The sequence below is a fragment of the Lutra lutra genome, chromosome 4 (genome assembly GCF_902655055.1).
Source record: "Lutra lutra chromosome 4, mLutLut1.2, whole genome shotgun sequence".
NCBI classification, from domain to species: Eukaryota; Metazoa; Chordata; class Mammalia; order Carnivora; family Mustelidae; genus Lutra; species Lutra lutra.
Window position 1 is genome coordinate 163897241 of NC_062281.1, and position 19196 is coordinate 163916436.

The 19196-nt window shown below is 52.2% G+C and overlaps 2 protein-coding genes across 7 annotated transcripts; one reads left to right on the top strand and one right to left on the bottom strand.

Annotated features, from left to right (window-relative positions):
* Positions 1 to 347: 347 nt before the first annotated feature.
* Positions 348 to 10655, top strand: ELOVL1 (ELOVL fatty acid elongase 1). 5 transcript variants are annotated; one of them, XM_047726252.1, is made up of 8 exons: positions 348 to 372; positions 8484 to 8543; positions 8715 to 8905; positions 9083 to 9163; positions 9303 to 9359; positions 9444 to 9549; positions 9637 to 9773; positions 9935 to 10655. In XM_047726252.1, exons 2-8 carry the CDS (start codon positions 8498 to 8500, stop codon positions 10154 to 10156), a joined length of 840 nt encoding a protein of 279 aa, XP_047582208.1. In that variant the 5' UTR covers positions 348 to 372; positions 8484 to 8497; the 3' UTR covers positions 10157 to 10655. The 5 variants fall into 5 exon arrangements, with proteins under 5 accessions (XP_047582208.1, XP_047582206.1, XP_047582204.1 ...); XM_047726250.1 differs by lacking the exon at positions 348 to 372 and adding an exon at positions 5740 to 5994; XM_047726248.1 differs by lacking the exon at positions 348 to 372 and adding an exon at positions 6077 to 6585.
* A 142-nt stretch (positions 10656 to 10797) lies between these two features.
* Positions 10798 to 15618, bottom strand: CDC20 (cell division cycle 20). Of its 2 annotated transcripts, none has more exons than XM_047726246.1 (11): positions 15516 to 15618; positions 15182 to 15411; positions 14917 to 15065; positions 14743 to 14839; positions 14462 to 14590; positions 14165 to 14361; positions 13956 to 14050; positions 13582 to 13810; positions 13297 to 13422; positions 12218 to 12335; positions 10798 to 11052 (listed from the first exon to the last, which is right to left on the bottom strand). In XM_047726246.1, exons 2-11 carry the CDS (start codon positions 15360 to 15362, stop codon positions 10874 to 10876), a joined length of 1500 nt encoding a protein of 499 aa, XP_047582202.1. In that variant the 5' UTR covers positions 15363 to 15411; positions 15516 to 15618; the 3' UTR covers positions 10798 to 10873. The 2 variants fall into 2 exon arrangements, with proteins under 2 accessions (XP_047582202.1, XP_047582203.1); XM_047726247.1 differs by having other exon boundaries at positions 15182 to 15438; positions 15516 to 15571.
* Between the last annotated feature and the right edge of the window lie 3578 nt (positions 15619 to 19196).

Here is a 19196-nt window from a genome sequence, read left to right on the forward strand (position 1 = left end):
AGGTCCGGGCGCAGGTCTTCATGGGCTGCTGTTGGGATTCCCCGGGTATCACCACCAGATCCTATGCTTGCCTCTCTTCACACTCCCACCAGTCCTGTAGGCCTTGCTGTGTCCCAGCTACTCCACTGTCCTTGCCACTAAGCCATAAGTACTCTCAGCTGGAGCCGGGACCTGGGAGTCAGGTGCTGTGTCATGCCACCAATGCCGACAGAGGCTCTGCCCTCTACTTGGACTGTCTGCCCTCTCTTTTTCCTGCTCCCAGCTCCCTTGTTCATCTAATGAATAACTCATCCTGCCAGTGTCACCTACTCTTTTATACCTGACTGTTCTTCAGTTATACCTGATCTGGACACATCCACTGTGTGGCCTGAGGTGAGTTATCTCCCTTCCAAGAACCTCAGTTTCCCTTTCTGTGAAATGGTGTTATAGCCCAGACCTCAGAAGGGTACCTTCAACTGAACATATTTAAAATTAAAGTGAAACCTTTAAGTAGCTCATTAATTTTCTATAGGGTAAAGTCCAAACTTCTCAGAAGGGCATAAAAAGCCCTGGAAGTATAGTCAGCTCTCAAATGCTAACTACTGTTCTCTTCCCCTACTCTCTCCTGAGCAATTTCATTTTTTATTGCATCCTGATATATTAGACTGCTTTGATTGTAGCACATTACAATCAAACTAGCCTAGCCAAAAACAAAGAAAGGGGGACCCAATTGTATTTAGGTTACTGGGGTCGGGGGTTGAAGGGTTGCTGGCTGCAGGTGGGCTCAGGGGCTGGGGGGTCCGAGGTGCTCTGTCTCTGTATATCTGTACTCTGCAGCAGTAACTCTGATTGTTCTGGCTTGGATTCTAGCCTCCTAGGAGCTCGGATTGGGGGAAACAGGCCAGTGGAGTGGGGACAGGAATTCCTTAAAGGAAATGAAAGCAAGGAGCTGGGAAAGTGAGCTCTCATGGTGCACATTATGTGATTTCGGGGAATCCTCGCTTTTTTTTTTTTTCCCCCTTGAGCCCTATCTATTCTTCCAAACTTACAGAACTGTGTTCAGGATTGCCTGTGGCATGTGCCATATTACTGCACACTGCAGATGTCCCCAAATGCATGCATTTCTTCCACTCTGCTCCACCTGAGTTACCCAGCACAACCACCTTCCTATCAGTTCTGTGTCCTCTCTCTGCTCCATGCTCTCAGGCCTTCCGTGTGTCACAGCTGTGTGTGTGTGTGTGTGTGTGTGTGTGTGTACACCTGCGCGTCACACCTGTGCACTGTAGCTGGTCTCCCAGCTGGCTCCCCTCCCTCTCCTTTCCTCCTGGTGACATATTGTCCCCATGTTTGCCTTTCTGAAGAACAAAGGGGATCACACAAATCCCTTTCTTAAAAATTCTTTGGGATGCCCCAATACAAACAAAACTCCTTATTCTTTCATTCAAACCACTTAATAATTTGGGACCAACCAACTTTTTCACCTTCTTACATATACAGGTCTCTTATTCAGCGGGTGGTTTGGCCAAGCAGAATCACGTGTAGCAGAATCACGTGTGCTGTGCTTTCCTCCTTCCATCCCTTTATGCACAGTTTTTCCTCAGCCTGGAACACCTGCATTGCTTCTGCCTTACTTGCTATGTGACCTTGAGAAAAATCCATCACCCTTTCTCATTCAGTTCTTCCCATCCATGAAGTGCAATAATAGTAGTTATAGGACGGGACTGTAAGAACATATGGAAAGGAGCTCTTAGGGCCCCACTCTTGCCAGACAAAGTATTGAATAATAAGCTACGCTTTCTCTTTTCCCTTTTGGCTCTTCTCAACGCATCTTCCAGATCTGTCACAACCCTCCTCCCCCCACCTAAATTTCTTTAGTTCCATTCAGTGAACACTGCATGTTACCCATGGCCAGATGTGATGAGTGTTGGCACACGGTCTCTCCCTTCTGCCAGCTGGATGTCTTTCCAGCTCCGGTTCCTTCAGCAGAGGGCTCAGCCTTAGGCAGAGGACACTAGCTAGCTGGCCAAGACCCAGGGATATGCAGAACAATTAATTGATAACCCCTTCATCCTCTCTTCACTCCCCTGTCCTCACAGAGTCAGCCCCCAACTCCTCTGCATGGCAACTGTGTAGAAAGTGCCTTTTGTCCTTTACAGGATGGGGAAGGGAAGAGCCTGACGCAGCCCCCAGGAGACTGCCTCCATCTCTCCCTGCCACTCCTGGGAGCCGTTAGCCTAGACCGTCAGTTCCTATCCCTTTTAGCTGACTCCCTGCGGCTCCCATGCTGTGTCCCCTTCACCTGTCACCCATCTGCTCATACACACACAGGCATGCCTTTTTCCAGTATTCCTCATTGCCATTCCTGCTTCTTTGATCCCAGTTCCTTTTAATTTTTCTACTGAAACATGTCAAGCCTCAGATAATCATGGGAACGGAGTTGTTTGCGATCACATGGATGGTGGTTTTCAGACTGAACCCTTGCTGAAAGTACATCAGTGGCTTATCTTCCGGGGAGTGAGGATGGAGAGGGGCCCTGAGAGAGCAGTGAGTGAGCAGTGAGTCAGACAGGGTGGGACCCCGAAGGGGAGTCACCTTACTTCCACTTAGTCAGGAAGCTTCCATGAAGGAGGGGGAATTTTAGCCGTTGGGTTGGCGAAGTCTTCCCCTGCACCCCCCTCCCCAACACCTTGCTTTCATCCTTATCAAGCCTGTGAGTTCCTGGACCCCTTCAGTTTCCCCATTTTATCAGCCTGCCCCTTCCACCCAGCTTCTCTGCAGGCCCCAAACGACCTCCTTCTCCCCCAGTCCCCTGACAAACTGACTCTTCTTTTCCATACATGTCAGTCTGTGAGGTGCTCTCCTTAGCCAAAGGCTAATCCCTCCATGTGTATGCTGGCTCCCATGGTCTCCTTCCACACTGCACATAAACATGATTGGGCCTCTTCCCGTTAAAAACAGCCATTAGAATCAATCTGAAGGTGAGAGCCAGACACTGATATTTTAAAAGCTCCCTAGGTGATCGTGTGCAGCCGGGGCTGAAAACCATAAACAGAACAAAATGCACACTTCTCACAGTGGCATTCAGGGCTCTGTAGAAACTGGTTCCTGCCCGTGTTTCCTACCCTGACCTCTATGCCCTCTGAGCTGGAGCCACACCGAACTCCCTAGAGCTCCCCCAGCCTTCTACCTCTCTTGCTTCTGTGCCTTCACACACACATCCTTCTTTCTGCCTGGAATGCATTTCGCTGCTTTCTAGAAAGTGCCCTTCAGCGTTCAGTGTGGTGTCCTTCTGTGAAGCCTTCAAGAATTCACCCCACCCTGGTGCAGGATGACCCTCCTTGGTGCTTCCATAAGCCTCTGTGTTTATCTCTGTGGGAACACTTGCCACATGCTAACTACAACTGGTCTCCTTGATATCTGTTTCCTCCTCTAGATAGCGAGTGCTTCACAGGAAAACCCAGGGCTATAGAGATGCCATTTGGTAGGACGTGGGGCCAGGTGATCTCTATCAGAGACGAGTTCTCTCAGGACTGGGACAGGAACTGAGCGAAGTGAGTCTTTGTGCCTGCTCATTCATGTGGTCAACGTGGGCTGGGGGCTTGCTGTGCTCACTGACCACTGGGGCCCAATAAATGGGTAGCTGAAGTTCCCTGCCTTTACTACACTTGATCTCTGGCACTGTACATCCTCTCTGGTCATCTGCTTGGTTCGTCTCTCATTTGTCTCTAGCTGGACACTGAACCCAGAACTGCTCAGTAGAGCTCTAAGAGCAGTGTGTGCACACAGCAGGCGCTTAGGAAGTATCTGCTGAACCAGTCCTCACGAGTCCACATGCAAGACTGACCTACTGGTTGTCGGTGGTGGTATGTTCTTGACATATTGGTTGGTTCCTGTCCTGTCTGAAATGTTGAGCATCGCACGGGGGCCAGCTCCTTCACTCTTCCCGACGATGAGGGAGGCTCTGCTGTTCCCGTCTTATAAAGGTTCGGCAGCTTGCAGAAGGATACGCAGGTACGCGCTGGAAGATTTAAACTTGGGCCTATGGAGTCAGGCCTGACCCCAAAGCCACCAGAATATACCTGGGACACATTAGGCTTTCAACAAATATTTATTGACTTAAGGGAGACTGCCACCCCCATGGAATCAGAAAGCCTGAATTCTCAGCGTCCTCCCCGCCTGGCTCTGGGTCTCATGACCTCTCTGGGCTTTCTCACAGTCTCATTTATTCTCATATTCACTCCACAAACATCATGAAGGATCAGATGAGCCAGCCAGTGGGCCAGGTACAAGAGATATGGAGACAACTAACGCATACCTCTGGCTGAGAGGAACTTAGAGCGGGGGAAGTGGCAGATAATTGCATTCCTGTAGGATCACCGGAGCTGGGGTGGGGAGCTGTGTGGACCCTGTACCGAGCCAAGGGACTAAGGCTTAGAAGGGTGGGAGTGTGTGCAAGATGTGGACATCCTTGGGGAACAGGTAAAGCGTAGCACAGTAGAGTAACACAGGTAGAATGGGAGGCCAGGGTCCAGCTCAGGGAGGCCTTAGTGTTCTAACTCGAAGAAATTTGAGCCTTTTGAATTCTCCCGCCATTTCCTTTCGAGGGTAGCTGCTCTTGGGCTGGATCATAGCTCTAGTGCGGCTCTGACCTCTGACCTTCAAGACTGAACTCCTACATGGGTACATCCCACCATTTACCAGCATATTGTTTCTCCCAGACCACCCTCTCTTCTGAATTCTCCTGTCCACATTTACACTGATCCGACAAGAAGGCATCCAGCCACTTGATGCCAAGAACCAATCAGGAGCTGCTGGAGCTGCAGAGTTCATTCTGTTCCAACTTAGTCCTTACCCCTGTTGAGTGGAGTGGGTGTGTGTGTGGAGCTAGAAGGGGAGTACAAGAAGCCAGATGGACAGCTCAACACAGAGTCAATCCCCCTGTCTTGGGGACTTCTCCAGTGTCTGCCACGCCCATCCCATTTCCAAAGCTCAGGTCAGTCTCTTAGCTCTCACCTGGTCTGCCTCAATCAGCCCATGGCCCCGGCCACCAGAGTGACGTGACTCAGCCAGCCCTAAACCCCCTGCAGCGACAGCAGCCCCTGCCCCCTTCACCGGTGTGTCCCTAGCACTTACCACAGTCCTGCCCATGGTAGGCACTCAATCGGTGTTTGATCATACAGGCCTGATCGCAGGCTCCTCACGAATCTTCACTGTTTCTTCTCTGCTTCCAGAATAAAACCAAACTGGCTGGGTTGGCCTTCAAGCCCTACTACATTGGCCACAGTTGGCCTCCCTTCCCTTTATTTCCTTTCAGTACCTTCAAGGCCAGTTTAGCCAGTGATTCACTGTTTCTGCCCCGGGCCACTTGTATTCTCCCACAGCGAAGTCCTCTTAGTTCCTAATGCTAGGGCTCAGCCAAGTTTATGGGCCGGTGGAGAAGGCTTCCTTGCCCAGCTGCTCCCTCCGGCTGAGACCTGACCTCCCTGCCACCCCAGGTCAGACCCTCGCACACACGTGCTACCTCCCGCCCAACCCTCCCACCAACTCCTGGGGAGAAAGCGCGGTAGGAAAGGGCTGGAACTTTCCGCCGGGTCCCAAGCTGGGTGGGCCCGCCACAAGCTGAAGATGTGTCGGTCGCGTTGGCGGACCGTCACCGGAGGTCCCAGAATGAGACCGAGTGTGAGGAAGCAGCCAGGTGCAACTCTGGTGGGCCGGGGTCGGCCCAGGGAGAGCCGCTGGAGGCGGGCAGCGCGATGCCGAGGGAAGGGGTGGGGAGCCCGGGCTGGGCTAGCTTCCTGCCCCGGAATCTGGCGGCCCGCCCCTGCGCCCGCCCCTCGGGCCGAGCCGAGTCGGGGCCAATCAGCAGGCGCCCCCCGCCCGGCCCGCCCCGTCCCCCTCTGGTGACAGAAAGTCGGCCCAGCAGATGAGGAAGTGGCAGGCAGGCTGGCCTTGGGGACTTCTCTCTGGCCCTGCTCCCTCCGAGCCCTTCACTGCTGCCCGCCTGGCCCCCCACTGGTGAGTCTGGACCTTCCACGGGCGGGCTGTCCACGTGCCCGGGCACCCTGCCCGCTTAGCCGTGCCCTGCCCTGCCCTGCCCAGCCTGTGGGCGAGGCTGTTCCCGGGGACCGTGGGTGGGAGGTCCTAGCTCTCTGGGGCCGGGCCTGGCCGGTAGCCTCCCTCCGATCCCGGCCCCCATTTGTTTAAACCTAGGCCATCTTCCACCACCTCCTGCTCTAGTCCCTCTCCGCCTCTTCCCCTCCCTCTCCTTGGCTCCCAGTTCTTCTCTTTTCCCTTCCCCTCCCCCTCCTTTGCCTGTCTCCCTTTCCCTTCCATCCATCTTAAAGGAAGGAAGCACCCGCCTGAGTTCCCCTACCAGGGACACACCCAGCGCTCCTCAAGCCAGGGGAGAGGTCCTTTCCAGAGCCTGGAGCCACTCCTGACCTCCAGGGCGCATGAGTGTTTGTGAGGGGGTGAACTCGAGGTGGTGGTGGAGAGAGAGCGGGAGAGATAACCGGCTGGCAGGCTCCCCTGGGTCAGGGAGGAACTGTGTGTGTGAGCGCAGGCCTCCGCCAGGTGGGCCAAGCCACAGAAGAGGCAGCCAGCAAGGTCTACCTGTGAATGAATGAATGGTCCTTGTGGTTCGTGAAAGTGATCTGTGTGCACGACCTAAGGCAGGTATGTCTGAGTGTGGTGAGGGGGATTTTATGTTTATTCATCTCTAAGTGGGGTGTCTGAGTTTATGTCTGTGACCACATTTATCTGTGACTCAACGTACCTGTGAGTAAAGCTGCGTGTGGGCCCCGGGGTTGCGAGCGTGAGTATTTGCACATGGTAATACTAGCAGGACCAGAGAAGGTGGCCGGGTGAGTGTTTTGGGTGTGTTGCGAGTATGAATGGAGTTAGGAGTGGGTCTGAGTATCAGAAGCTCTGCATGTCAAAGTCCGTGGAGGCTGTTTGGGTGGTGTGTCAGAGGTGGGTGGCTAATGCCAGTAGGAGGTGTGTGGGCCCTGCATGTACATAGGCGTGTCAGCCCTGGGTCAGCCTGTCATTGGTGCTGGGGAGAGCTGCGCGAGAGGGAGGACTTGGGGCCTGACCATGGTGGGGGCAGTTGGGGGTCCCCATGGAGGCTGCGGGAGCTCCTGTGGGATGTGTGCCCAGTTCAGTGTGTGAGGGGCACGTGGATGGCCTCGCTGGAGGTGTCAGAAGGTGGCTATTCTTCGCTTAGTGCCTGTGCACGGCTTGTTCTCTGGAAAGAGGGAAGCTGGTGGGCATCTGCTTCCCTTGCTGGCTGGGGAATGCCTTGCCCCTCTGGGACAGCCTTGGCATCCCAGGCTCTCCTGGGTCTGGCCCGAGGCTTTTGTGTCCCAGGGTGCCCTCCCCCGACATTCCTTCAGGTTCTGAGGGGGAGAGGGCCTAGCTCATTAGGACCCTCCCTAAGGGAGGGGAAGATTCCTGAGACCTCCCCCACCCCCCCACCTCCTCACATGCCACTGGCCTCCCTGCCCCTCCCAGGGAGAGAAGGGTGCTCGTACCCATTCTGAAGCAGGACAGACTGAGAATTTATGGCTAGTTTAGGAGAGGATGCTGGGTGTAGGTTTTCAACAGTCCTCTTGGGGCCAAGGCTAGGGCTTGGCTGGAGCCCTGTGAGGTTTCTGGCTCAAAACTAAGCTAGAGCCTTCGCTCATCTGGCCATCCAGGGCGGGTGGATGGTGAGTTCCATGCTTTACTCTTGGCTTTCTCAATCCTGGTGGGTCCTGCTCCTCCAGGCCCTGACCTGTGGCCTGGACCCACCCTCCACCCCATGCTCAGTGCAGCGGGGGCGGGTGGAGGGCGGGGCGCTCCCAGAGCTAGTTAGACAGGTGGAGCCGCCGGGGCAGGAGTCTCAAAGAGCCGGGCTCCGGAGAGGAAGGGCTGGAGGGGAGTGCCAGAGAAGAGGGCAGCGGGGAGCGGAGAGAGTCGCTGGGGTGAGAGCCCGGGAGGGCAGGGGAGAGGAGGAAGGGGCGGGGGGTGGGGAATCGTCTCGGGAGAGGAGCCTCCTGAGGAGCGGTTGAACGGGAGGATCCCTGGGGGGGAGGAAAAATGACCCTCTCGAGGCTGGAGAGGTGGGAGACTGGCAGGGAAGGAGAGGCGGTCATTCTGGAGTGGAGAGGTAAGATTCTCTGGAAAGAGACCAGAAATGGAGAGTCCTCCTGTGGAGGAAGAGGGAAGGTGAGGTACAGTGGTAAGAATCTCGGCGGTGGAGCAGGGAGTGAGGGAGGCGAGTGAGGTGCGGAGAGGAGGGCAGAACAGCCCTTCCCAGCAGGCAGGCAGGATGTGCGGGGAAGCGGTGTGAAAGCCGTGTGTCTCCGACCCCCAGTCCCCCTCAGCTCCTTCCTCTCACTCTTCTGTCCTTTCTGCAAAGAGGTGTCGGGAGCTGTCCCACCTGCTCTGTGTGTTGTCTGTGGGTCAGGGGTGGGATGGGGGGCACGGCCGGCCCTGACACGCACCCCCCCATACCTCCCCAGAATCCTTAGCCAGGATGGAGGCGGTTGTGAACTTGTACCAGGAGATAATGAAGAATGCAGGTAAGATGCTGTCCTCCCTCCTGCTCCAGGATCCCTGAACCTAGGGCTGTCTCCTGCTGGAGAGTCCCTGCGAACCCCTTGACTCTCTGTGACCTGACCCCGTGCCTGTACACCTGGTGGGGACCCTTTGGACCCTGTGACTCTTTCTGACTCCTTGACCCTTATCCACAGATCCTCGGATCCAGGGCTACCCTCTGATGGGGTCCCCCCTGCTAATGACCTCTATCCTCCTGACCTATGTGTACTTCGTTCTTTCACTTGGGCCTCGCATCATGGCCAATCGGAAGCCCTTCCAGCTCCGGGGCTTCATGATTGTCTACAACTTCTCACTGGTGGCTCTCTCCCTCTACATTGTCTATGAGGTAGGCCTCTGGGGTGCCTAGGTTTTAATTCCTGCCAGCAAGATAAGGGGCAGGCCTTGGGGTCAGACATGGCATCTCCTTTCCAGAGAGGCTCAGATCCGTTTCTTCAGCTAGATAGCAGGAGGGGTTGGTCTGGGTGGATGGATCTCTGGTAGCCTAATCCACTCCCCTCCCTAGTTCTTGATGTCTGGCTGGTTGAGTACCTACACCTGGCGGTGCGATCCTGTGGACTATTCCAACAGCCCGGAGGCACTAAGAGTAAGTGGGGGTCAAGGGTGGGGAGCTAGCATAGAAGCACTCTGGGGATAGCAGTTGGGCTGTGCCCTGGTCTCATGGGTCAGTTCAGGGAAGTTTCTGGAATAGCATGGGTGTCCTAAGTCTGCCTGACTTCTTGCAGATGGTTCGAGTGGCCTGGCTCTTCCTCTTCTCCAAGTTCATCGAGCTGATGGACACGGTGAGTGGTTATAGGAGATATGGGGACCCTGGGGGTAGAAAGGAGAGGCCCTGGCTCGGAAACCCATTTCCCCCCTCTTCTCAGGTGATCTTCATTCTCCGGAAAAAAGATGGCCAGGTGACCTTCCTACATGTCTTCCACCACTCAGTGCTTCCCTGGAGCTGGTGGTGGGGGGTACAAATTGCCCCGGGTGAGTGGTGAAGGCCACTGGGGGAAGAGGGATGGGCACTAAGGACCAGCAGCTCAACTCTCCTGACCCTGTTCATTGTACCGACAGGAGGAATGGGCTCTTTCCACGCCATGATCAACTCCTCTGTGCATGTCATCATGTACCTGTACTATGGGTTGTCTGCCCTCGGCCCTGTGGCTCAGCCCTACCTGTGGTGGAAAAAGCATATGACAGCCATCCAGCTGGTGAGGGGCCTGGCCCGTAGCCATACCCCCTGCCTCCCTGGTCTGGATCCTCCCTTTATCCAGCTGGCCTCACTTCTGACCGCATGCCTCTGCATTCAACATCCAGTCGGTCTCCACCACCTCTCGCTGTTCCCTCTCACCCTTGCCCGTCTCCGTTCCAGATCCAGTTCGTCCTGGTCTCACTGCACATCTCCCAGTACTACTTCATGCCCAGCTGCAACTACCAGTATCCCATCATCATCCACCTCATCTGGATGTACGGCACCATCTTCTTCGTGCTCTTCACCAATTTCTGGTATCATTCCTACACCAAAGGCAAGCGGCTGCCCCGTGTGCTTCAGCAGAATGGAGCTCCAGGTACCACCAAAGTCAAGGCCAACTGAGAAGTGTGGCCTAGCTAGGTGCCCACCTAAGTGCCTCAGGACTGCGCTTTGGGCAGCATCTGACTTCTCCCCACCTACACCGGTGACCTGTGACCAGGGCTTACGTGGTCAGGACTGAGCAGGGGACAGGCCCTCCCCTCCCCACAGCTGGTACACAGGGACCATGGCTTCCGTTCCTCACCCGCTTCTCCTGGCCGGCACCAAGGACATGGCCTCATTGCCCTCTGCTACTCCAGAGCTGGGGGGCCGAAAGGACTGGACACATTTTCCCCTCCCTGCCTTAAACTTGGGAGAGGAGCACTCAGGACTGGCCCCCACCAGGGTCTTGTGGCCTTTTTCCTCACACTGAAGAGGTCAGCAATAATCTGTCACTGTGCACCCACGATCCCTCCTTCTCTCCCCCACACTGAAGCAGAAGCTTCTTGGCCAAAGGTCAGGGTGGCTGGGGGGCTTGGGCTCACTCGCTTAGGTCTTCATTAAAAGTGACAGAGGAAACCACTGAGGCTGTGTGTGTACATGTGGGAAAGGAAGAGGTGTGCCAGCCCTGTCTGCCAACAGGAGGGATGGTTCTGGCTCTCGGAGGACCATGGTGGAGAGGATCCTCTGGGAAGGCTGCTGGGACAGAGGTGATGCAAAGAGAAGAGAGGGAGATGTGACTTTATTAGAAAAATATAAAAAGAAAAACAACCCAAAACAACTGAGGTGATGAGTTGGTCCTCAACGGATGCCCTGGTGGATAAGGCTGCTCTTGGCTGCGCTGGCCTTCTCCCGCTCCCGCCGCCGTGCAGGGTCCAGCTCAAAGCAGCGCCACAGCCGCAGGGTCTCATCTGCTGCTGCTGAGGCCACAGTGGCCCCGTCTGGGCTCATGGTCAGACTCAGGACCCGGGCTGTGTGACCTGAGGCATGAGGAGGGAGACAGTGAGAGCAGAGCATATGAATGCAGACACAGCCCCCAGCCACCAGTGTTGAGAACCACCTACCTTTTTTATTTAATAGCCCTGAGAAAATAACTCACACACCATAGAATGCATCCTTTTAAAGTATACAGTTGATTGGTTTTTAGTATATTCACAAAGTTGTGAACTGTTGCGAAGGACAAATGTTGTTGTGTACAATAATTCCAGGGCGTTTTCATCGCCCCATAAAGTCTCTCCTCTCCTCGTCACCTTCTTCCCCCAGCCCCTGGCAACCATCAGTCTGTTTTATTTCTTTGCATTTGCCTCTTTTGGACACTTCATGTAAACAGTCATATACAGTGTGTGGCCTTCTGTGTCTGGCTTTGGTCACTTAGCACCTACCTTTATTTTTTTTTATGTTCAACCATTTTTAAAAATTTAAATTCAATTAATTAATATATAATCTATTATTAGTTTCAGAGGTAGAGGTCAGTGACTCATCAGTCTTATATAAGACTGCTTGATTGACACCCCAACTTAATATCTCAGAGGCAACTCAAATTTAACATGTTCAAAAGGAAACTCACCACCATTCACTCCAAACCTGTTCCCCTCATGGGTGTTCTTTTTTTTTCTCCCCGGTTTCAGAGGTACAATTTAGTGATTCATCAGATGTGTATAACACCTAGTGCTCATTACATCACATGCCCTCCTTAATACCCGTCAGCTAGTTGCCCCATCCCCCCATCTCCCTCCCCTCCAGCAACCCTTAGTTTGTTTCCTATGATTAAGAAAGAGTCTCTCATGGTTTGTCTCCCTCTCTGCTTTTGTCTTGTTTTATTTTTCCTCTCTTCCGCTATGATCTTGTTTTGTTTCTTAAATTCCACGAGATCATATAATTATCTTTGACTTATTTTGCTTAGCATGATACCTCTAGTTCCATCCATGTCACTGCAAATGGCAAGGTTTCTTTTTTTGATGGCTGCATAGTATTCCATTGTATATGTATACCACATCTTCTTTATCCATTCATCTGTTGATGGACATCTGGGCACTTTCCAGAGTTTGGCTATTGCGAACATTGCTGCTACGAACACTGAGGTGCGGGTACCCCTTCAGATCACTACCTTTGTATCTTTGGGGTAAATACCTGGTAAGCACCTACCTTTAAGCTCAGCAACCTTGGCCATGGTTGGGTACTTCCAAATAACCAACTGGTTCTGGGCAAAGCCATGGCCTGAGATGAGCTCCTTGTAGTGGGGAGACCAGAGGATGGAGCACACCTGTGGAGAGGGGTTGGGGTGTGGGCACAACATAGAGCCAGCATTACTCAAATGAGAACTAAGTCCATTTGAGTGTTAGGCACCCTGCCAGGTGCAAGACTCAGACTTGAATCACCACAGTTCTTATAAAAACTTTGAGAATTAGAATTATTATCCATTTTAAGAGATAAGGAATCAAGCAGAAGAAAGTTCAGCAAGTTGCCTAAGACCACATGCAAGTTTAGTAGGTGACAGCGCCAGAATTTGAACTCTGGCTCCAGAGCCCAAGTTTAGAATAGAATGAAGGCTGCACAGAGGAGATGAAGGTGGAAGGAGAGAAAGCTGGAACAGATGCAAGGAGACTCACCAGCAAGGGCCTCCAATGTCATTCTACCTAATGTGGATTAAGGGCTGTAGGTGATAGGGAGCTACTGTAGGGTTTTAGGACAGGAACAGACCTCCCAGACCCAGTGCAGAGGACAGATTGGAGGGGATAAGTAAAAAATGCTGAGAGACCAGTAAAATGGGCCTCCACTTGGAAGGCCTTCCACATGGAAGGCCTCCATGAAGGGAGGGGGGACACGTGAATAATACTGAAGGAAAAATGAGGTGTTTTGGGGACTGGGTGAAGAGGAAAATCCTAAAGATTTTAGGAAGTTGTGCAGATTTCTGAATAAGTTCTATCACTCTCAAACAATGTAAGAGGAGGAGGAATACATTTCAGGGAGATAAGAAGTGACAAATTTAATTTAGGACATACTAGCGTGTTGCCACCTACAGGACAGGAGGTTGGGGTTAAGTAATGGACATTAGTATGGTTTGGACCTTTTGTACGAGAGCTGAGTTAGAGTTTTGGAAATCATCGGCGTATAGAGTTGATAAAGCCACTGAAGGGGACAGTTGCCCAAGGGGACAGTTAACCAAGACAAAGTAAGAATATTTCTGAGAGAGAGAGGCTGGGACGTAACAGGTAAAAGACTACCTGGGATTGAGCATCCACAGCACTCAGACAGGCCCCAGAGCAGACATTCCAGATGCGAATGTGTCGGTCACTGGTGCCCCCTCCAGTCGCCAGGACATTGGACTGCCAGGGACACCAAGCTACAGCCTAGGTAGGATAAAGATGGGGTCAGCTGCCATAGAACTAGACAAGGAGCTACAGGGGTCACAGGGTAATCCCGTCCAATCCTACCATCCCATCTCCCCTTAATGGTCCCCAGGTTCTGGGGGAGGGTCTGCAGAGCCCCCAACTCAGTCCCACTCTCACCTTGACAGCCCCCTGATGCTGGGTGAATGTCTGCAGGGGAACCCAGCCACCCTCTCCAGGAGCACTAGGCCACACATTGACCAAGTTATCATTGCCGCCGCTGGCCAAATGTCGTCCATCTGGGGCCCAGCGCAGCCCACACACCTCCTGGCTGTGGCCGCTCAGGGTGGCCACATGGTGTTCTGCCACCCGAACATCATGGTGGTGGATCTGGCCAGAACGTGAGCCACTGCAGAGGGGAGGGGAATGAGGTTCAGTGGTAATGCCAAACACTGCCAGAAGCACCGAGTTGCTTCAGTTTAGAGGTGTACCTCTGGGGAGAGCTGGCAAAAATCACAGACGGATTTTGCAACAGACTAGCGACAGCCACAAACCTGGACACGATGTAGCTGTTCCAACACAGGGAGCTTACACGGGCGGAATGACTAGTCATGTTTCGAAGCCGCTTCTGCTGCTGCACATCCCATAGCTAGAGAGACAAGGCTGCTAGGACCAGATGGCGACTTGCCATGAACATCCTCCTCCCCGACAAGCCCCCTGGGTCTGGGCGCCGCAGAACTGCAGCACAGAGGACAAGGCTCACCTGCACCTCGGCACTGCTGGTGCCCACTGCCAGGTAGTTGCCCTCTTTGATCCAGGCCACTGAAGATATATAGTCCCCAGGCTGCTCCATTTGCAGTAGCTGCAAGATGTCCCCGGAGCTAGCACTCCACAAGTACACGCTGTTGTCCAATGCCACAGCCAGTACATTTCCAGAGCTCCAGTCCACAAGGTTCAGGTCTTGCCAGAGCAGGGAAAGGGAAGAGCATGAGCTTCCTTGTTTGCCTGGTCCCCAGGCCCTCTTCCTCCATCCGATGGGCAAAGAGAAGGCTGCACTTACAGTAGTCATTCCGGATTTCAGGGGCGTCCAGGATTCGGTCTGGCAGGGAAGGAATGTAACGGCAGGTCTTCCGGCTGGAGCCGGGCGTGGCCTTCTGGCTGTAAAGCACTTTCAGTCTGTTCTGGTAACCTGTAGCAACCGAGTGGGTCCACACAGTAGGACAACTGATTCCTCCCCCTGCCCCTAGCCTGGAAGGCCAGACAAGCACCTCCCCTCTCCTCAGTCTCAGGTGGGAATGGCAGACAGGCATCACCCCTCAATTCTAGAACTTGGGGTCTTACCCTCTGGGGCATTTTGTGGTTTTCCACTGAGCCGAAGGATCTTGGCTTCCTCCACATCAAAACCGTTCAGGTTCAAAGCCCAGGCTTTCTGATGTTCCTGGCACAAAGGGTGAGGGTGAGGCATGATCCCTACACCGGCGGATCTTGTGCCTGTAGCCCCTCTGGGACACATACCTTCTTGGTGGGCGTCTGGCTATCTTCAGGCTGGTTTTCCTTGCTCAGGAGGAAACTGGCCACCTCCATCTGGGAAGCACTGCGATGGGGGATGTAGCGGTCACCGCCAGGTTTGCTGGGAGTGGTCTGAGTCTTGGAGCTGGATTTGCCTGGGGTAGAAGGAGGGAAGCCAGAGAGTCTGACCAGGCTCCTGCGGGAGGCGGCACGAAGCCCGCTTCTCAGCCGTCCCCTCTCCCTCCCCGATGTCCCGCAGCACGCCACTGACCGGGAGTTCGGCCCGGGGTCCTGCCGGCGCTGTGGGATCGGTTGGCCGCCCGCATGGGTGAGGGGGCCGGCCCCGCGGCTTCCTTAGCTTTGCGCTGCCAGCGCGCGGGGGGTGCATTGGGGATAGGTGCGTCCAGCTGCAGCAGCGAGTGCAGGTCGCTCTCGAACACGAACTGCGCCATGGGAGCGTCTACAAGGGGAGGGGTCCTTGGAGTGGGTGCCCGCCGAGTCCTGGAGGAAAAGGTGACCGTGCTCGATCTGGGACGGCTGGCCACTCGTTCAGGGGCACCCCGGCCGCAGCCCCACCCGACCCAGGCCCCCCGGGCACCTCTCACCTTCAGCCCGCAGCACGTTCCAATCCCGGACCGGCTTCAGCAGTGCCGACTTACACTTCTTAAACTCTCCGCTCCGAGCACTCATTGGCTCCTTCAAAACCCAACCGTAGCAACCGTCGCTTTCGCCCATTGGCCTTTAACGGCATAGGAGGCGGGTCTTCCGGTGCAAGTCACAGATCTCACGAGAATCCAGCCATGGAGCGTGATTTAAAGAGTGAGCGGGTGAGGGCCGGTTACCCGGGGAACCGGTGTCTAAAAGCGAGAGGGGCGGGGCGGAGAGGGGCGGGGCGCGCCTGGGGGCGGGACCTGCGCTGCCGCCGCCTTCCCCAGCCTCTTCCATTCACTTCTCAGCTTCCCCTCATCAGCCCTTCACGCATAAAACTGCATGTGATGTGCGCCAGGAGTGCATTTGTTGTGACCTGTGGAATTGTTGAATCACTTTTTTTGTACCCCTGAAGCCAATATAACACTGTATGTTCACTAACGGAATTTAAAAAAAAAAATAATATTCCACATATGCAGTGGAATATTACTGGAATATTACTCAGCCATAAAAAAGAATGAGAGCTTGCCATTTGCACAACATGGATGGACCTAGAAGGTATTATGCTAAGTGAAATTGTCAAAGAAAGAAAAATACCATGTAATTTCACTTACAGTGGAATAAAACACACACACACACACACACACACACACACACACAAACAAACGAGTGAAAAAAAAAAAAACCCAGAAAAGATAATGCAGAGAACAAACTGATGATTTCCAGAGACGAGGTGGGTGGGATGATGGGTAAGATAGGTGAAGGGGATTAAGACGTACAAACTTCTAGTTATAAAACAGTCACAGAGGGTGGCGGGTGACTCAGTTGATTAAGTGTCTGCCTTTAGCTCAGGTCATGATCTCAGGGTCCTGGGATTGAGCCTCAGGTCTGGCTCCCTGCTCAGTGGGGAGTCTACTTTTCCCTTTCCCTCTGTCTCTGCCACTGCTCCCCACCCCCCACTTGTGCTCGTGTTCTCTCTCAAATAAAATCTTTTAAAAAATTAAATAAAATAAGTCACAGAGATGAAAAGCACAGCATAGGGAATACAGTCAATAATATTGAATAATGTATGATGACAGAGGGTGATCACATTTATCATGGTGAGCACTGAGTAATACACAGAATTGTCAAATCTCGGTGTTGTATACCTGAAACTATTGTAACACTGTATGTCAACTATACTTCAAAAATAATATTTAAAAAATGCATGTGGATTGTATCGATGATATAGAAGTGCAGATCTCAGTGGAGTGACCAAATGCACTTGAGCCGTTCAAAGAAGGGGAAGGCGGCAGGAGGGCAGGGGTAGGGAAGGAGCTGAGAAGCTTAGGAGGAAGAAGGCCAGAGCTAGTTAGCTCAGTGCCTGTAGGAGCACTGTTAGAAAGGAAGTAGCAAGTGTGTTTGGTTTTGGAAAGAGGGAAAATGTTGTTTTACAAACAGGGAAAAAGAGGCTGGAAAAGGGATGAATTCCTTAAGGTCAAGAAAAAAAAGTTCAGGACTCAGACCTGCCTATCTGGAGCTAAGACTGCATTGCTTTCGGAGAGACATTGGGCTTATCTCCATGGGGCTTTAGAGGTGTCAGGAATTTCGTAGATCCACTATTCTAATCTGTATGTGGTGCATCCTCCCCATCTTGACACCACACCCATATTTTACAGATGAAAAAGCCAAGGCCCAGGGAAGGGACTTGCCTGAGACCACAGTTGGTGGGGAAGCCAGGTCTGATTCCCAGTCAATCCAGTGCTCTAATAAGGACTTGAATGAGTTGTATGAATATGCTTAGAGGTGAAACAGCAATAATAAAGATAATAATGGGTACCATTTATTGGCCATCTATTAACTACTGTGTTTAAACATTTACACACATTATTGACTTTAATCCTTAGTCCCATAAGGCAGATATTCCTTTCCCTTTTTATAGAAAAAGAAACTGGGTCAGAAAAAGGTTAGAAACTTGCCCAAAGGCATACAGCCAAAAATAAAAAGCGGAGTCAAACTATCTGGCTTACGCCTGCACGCCTAACCATATGCTATGCTATCCCGGAGAGGACCGGAAAAATTACGTTTTCATTCACTACCTTAGATCAACTCTGATGATGACAGAGAAAAATCTAGGGTTTTTAGCCCAAACTTATTATTGTTATTATTTTTGATTTTGAAGTATTATTACTTTTTTATTTCCAATTACCTGGATGACCTAGGGTTGGCAACAGGGGGACCCTGAACCTCAGAGAACAGAGAAGAAGCTTTTTAGAGTAAGGCTGGTCAGGGCCTTAAATGTTAAGCTAAGGAGTTTGGACTTTATCTGCTAGGCATTGTGGAATCAGTGAGTTTCTGCGTAGAGAGGAGCCAAGCAAAACATGCCTGAACGTAGGATGTGGCCAATAAGCTTCTGGAGTAAGGGTAACTAGAGGAAAAGAAGGATAGGATTATAAATAAGGGGATGACCTCAGGAAATTCATACATTTTAAAATAAAGGAATGAAAGAAGCCAGTGGAGATTAACCTGACAAGGACCTTGAAGAGGGAAGAATTCTAAGATATGCAAAATGGTCAAGAAGACTGATGACAGAAAAGGTCAGATTTGGCCACTGACAAATAAATCATCAGTGACCTTGGAGAGAGAGCTGGATCAGCAAAGTGTGTGCTTGGGGGAAGGGGCTGCAGAAAAAAGGCTGGGGATGGGGAGAGTGTAGAGGCAGCAAGCATGGGATACTTGTGTGAGAAATTTGGCATTGAGAAAGGGGCAGTGCATGGGAACCTAAGGGAACCAGTACCAAGAGGCTGATGCATGTTTGAAGGTGAAGGCAAAAGAGCCAAGGGAAATGAAACGAAGGTGAGCAAAGGCCAGCTGATAGAACAAGGCGCCTGGTTACCTTACCCAGGAAGAAATGGGATAGAAAACACAGGGAGCTTTCCGGTCTAGGAAAGAAAGATCACTTCCTTTTACACTGAGGGAAGGAGAACAAGGCTTTAGAGATGTGTAATTAGAAGCCAAGGAACTGGTTAGATGGAAGAACTCCCACATAAAGGACTTGAGTCTAGGAAAGCAAAGGGCATGGAAGGAATAAAATATAGGTGACATCTAGATGGTAGACCAGCACAGTTGGGATGATAATACAAATAGCTCAATAAACATTGAGTATTGACTATGTGCTTGGTATTATTTTGATACTTTTAATCCTAACATAGGAAAAGACTAGATGAAGAAGAGATCAGCTGCTGTGGAGTGAAGCTGGAGATTCAGGGGTATGGAGTGGGATGAATAGGAAGATCAATCTGGAAGCAGCATACAGGTTGGGTATAAAGAGAAATACTGGAGCCAAAGATATTAGTTAGAAGGCTGTAGCAATAGTTCAGTGGAGACAGAGGAGATGGACCCTAGGAAGCAAAAGTGGTCAGGACATGATGGCCGAGTGAGTGACAAGATGAGAAGTTCAGTGGTTTGGATCTCAATCCTCGTCTTGAGTCCCTAGCACTGCAGTCGGAGCCTTGACCATGGCTAGGGAAGGAAATATGGAAAATGAGTATATTGGATATCCTCCATCTGTCCCACTCAGACCTACTCTTACATCCATCTCTCCCACAGCCTGTGCCTTGTGAGGCTGAGGTATAGGGCTTATATCAATGGATTCCCTT

Coding starts and splice junctions, on each gene's coding strand:
- ELOVL1 (XM_047726248.1), top strand. CDS start 6,432: ATGAGTGTTTGTGAGGGGGTGAACTCGAGGTGGTGGTGGAGAGAGAGC. Junction 8,544..8,714: donor GGAGATAATGAAGAATGCAG/GTAAGATGCTGT, acceptor CCTTATCCACAG/ATCCTCGGATCCAGGGCTAC. Junction 9,550..9,636: donor GGGGGTACAAATTGCCCCGG/GTGAGTGGTGAA, acceptor TTGTACCGACAG/GAGGAATGGGCTCTTTCCAC.
- CDC20 (XM_047726246.1), bottom strand. CDS start 15,362: ATGGCGCAGTTCGTGTTCGAGAGCGACCTGCACTCGCTGCTGCAGCTG. Junction 13,811..13,955: donor AACAGCTACATCGTGTCCAG/GTTTGTGGCTGT, acceptor TCCCCTCTGCAG/TGGCTCACGTTCTGGCCAGA. Junction 11,053..12,217: donor CAAGGTTGCTGAGCTTAAAG/GTAGGTGCTTAC, acceptor CTCATGCCTCAG/GTCACACAGCCCGGGTCCTG.